At 36.5% G+C, this 2,052-nt stretch overlaps 1 protein-coding gene across 1 annotated transcript in view; it reads right to left on the bottom strand.

Moving 5' to 3' along the window:
• Positions 1-121: 121 nt before the first annotated feature.
• The window catches only part of LOC106883319 (uncharacterized), a 29,989-nt gene continuing 28,058 nt past the window's right edge, over positions 122-2,052 (bottom strand). Inside the window, exon 13 of the mRNA XM_052974858.1 lies at positions 122-552. Coding sequence (XP_052830818.1) covers positions 137-552 — 416 coding nt within the window. The 3' untranslated portion in view covers positions 122-136. The remainder of the gene's footprint in view (positions 553-2,052) is intronic.

The raw sequence follows: 2,052 nt of genomic DNA, 5'->3' as shown, positions 1-2,052 counted from the left end.
CCACCCCACCCCACCCAACACACACATAAACATATACATACTTATACACGAATATACGTGGGTATGTATGTGCATGAATATCAATATTTCACTTATTACCTAGAAATTTTGTCATATGTCTTGCTGCTGAATTTCTTCAACTAACCAACCATTTAACTAACTGTAATAAAAAGTGACTTACCAAATTCTTGTTGATATTTGGTACTGGGAAATGCTTCAGCTCTTTCATAGAATGAAGCCCCGTTGTCTTTGGAGCACTGTGTTTTGGAGGCAATGGTGGTGGTAGTGGTACTGATGGACGTAATGGTGATTGTACTTCTAGTGATGGTAATAGTGATTGTACTTCTAGTGATGGTAATGGTGATTGTACTTCTCGTGATGGTAATGGTGATTTTGGTATTGGTGAATTTGGTACTGGTGATCTTGGTCCTGGTGAGTTTGGTCCTGGTGATCTTGGTCCTGGTGATTTTGGTCCTGGTGATATTTTTAGTCGTGGTAATGCTTTTGGTTGCGCTTGTTGTCCTTTTGCATCATCACAAGATTCCTGAAAATCTAATGTCACGAGATGTTGTATGAACGAAGTTGTGAAATGGAGATATTTTGAATCTTCAAAGCAGAAATGAAGCAAAGCACAAGAAACAAATTACTTGTTTCAGTCATTTTGACTGTGGCCATACTGGAACACCACCTTTTAGTCGAAGAAATCAACCCCTGGACATATGTTTTGTGAGACCCCTAGGCTTATTTTTTGGTACTTATTCTATCGGTCTCTTTTGCTGAACTGCTAGGTTACGGAGACATAAACAAACCAAGATCGGTTGTCAAGCGATGGTGAAAGGACAAACAGACACACTAATATATATATATATATATATATATATATATATGTATATATATATATATGTATATATATATAAATACATACGACAGGCTTCTTTCAGTTTCTGTCTACCAAATCCACTCACAAAGCTTTGGTCAACCTGAGGTTATAATAGAAGACACTTGCCTAAGGTGCCATGCTGTGGAACTGAACCCAGAACTATGTGGTGGCTGGGAAGCAAACTTCTAACTACACAGTCACATCTGTGCCTATACATATATATAAATACATGCATATACACACATATTGTTATATTTGGGGATGCCAGCATGGACAACAGACGTTAAATGATGGTGATGATGATGATGATGATATCTTTGTCTTGATATTGTATGGTGGTTGTAAACGAGTGTTACTGTTATACAAGTGTCATACATTTCCAATATTCTGTGAGAACATGCCTGGCCTTAGAGAAATATTACCTTACTTGGAAACAAGTAAGATTTAACCCAGGACTGTACAATTATGTTTATTCAAAAGTTACAAGCTCATTCTCAATAATTCCCAAGTTGTTGGCATTTAATGCCGTTTTGTTAAATAAGTTATTATACAGTTGGTTTGCAGTTACATCATTTTATTTATGTTAATAATTTGTCATGATTTGGAAGTTTTCTTCATATCTATATTATATTTTATATGAATACATTTATTCATTTTCCATAATTCGATTTATATTTAATAGATATCAATCTATACTAGTTTATTTCTTAGGTTGCGTGATGTGGGGATGTTTGAAGCCTGATGGTTAAAAGTTATATTGTTTCCCTAGTTTATTCATGTCTTGAATGCATTTGGAGTTCTAGATTGGTTATTCCTGAAGTTATTATCATTTTCCATGTTATATATTGATGGTTCAGTAAATTTTGCTCAATACAATTACTTGGCTAGTTCTATTTTGTTCTATAATTTTTGAGGTAGTAATATTCTTTTTTGTAGACTTTCTTTGTTTTGTGGAATGTGAACAAAACATTGGACTGACTGCTGCGCAGGTGGCACGTAAAAATACACCATTTGAGCATGGCCGTTGCCAGTACCGCCGGACTGGCCCTCGTGCCGGTGGCACGTAAAAACCACCCATTACACTCTCGGAGTGGTTGGTGTTAAGAAGGGCATCCAGCTGTAGAAACTCTGCCAGATCAGATTGGAGTCTGGTGTAGCCATCTGGTTCGCCA

Source organism: Octopus bimaculoides, chromosome 1 (assembly GCF_001194135.2).
Source record: "Octopus bimaculoides isolate UCB-OBI-ISO-001 chromosome 1, ASM119413v2, whole genome shotgun sequence".
In the NCBI taxonomy this organism is placed as follows: Eukaryota; Metazoa; Mollusca; class Cephalopoda; order Octopoda; family Octopodidae; genus Octopus; species Octopus bimaculoides.
This window is presented reverse-complemented; position numbering and strand designations above follow the sequence as displayed.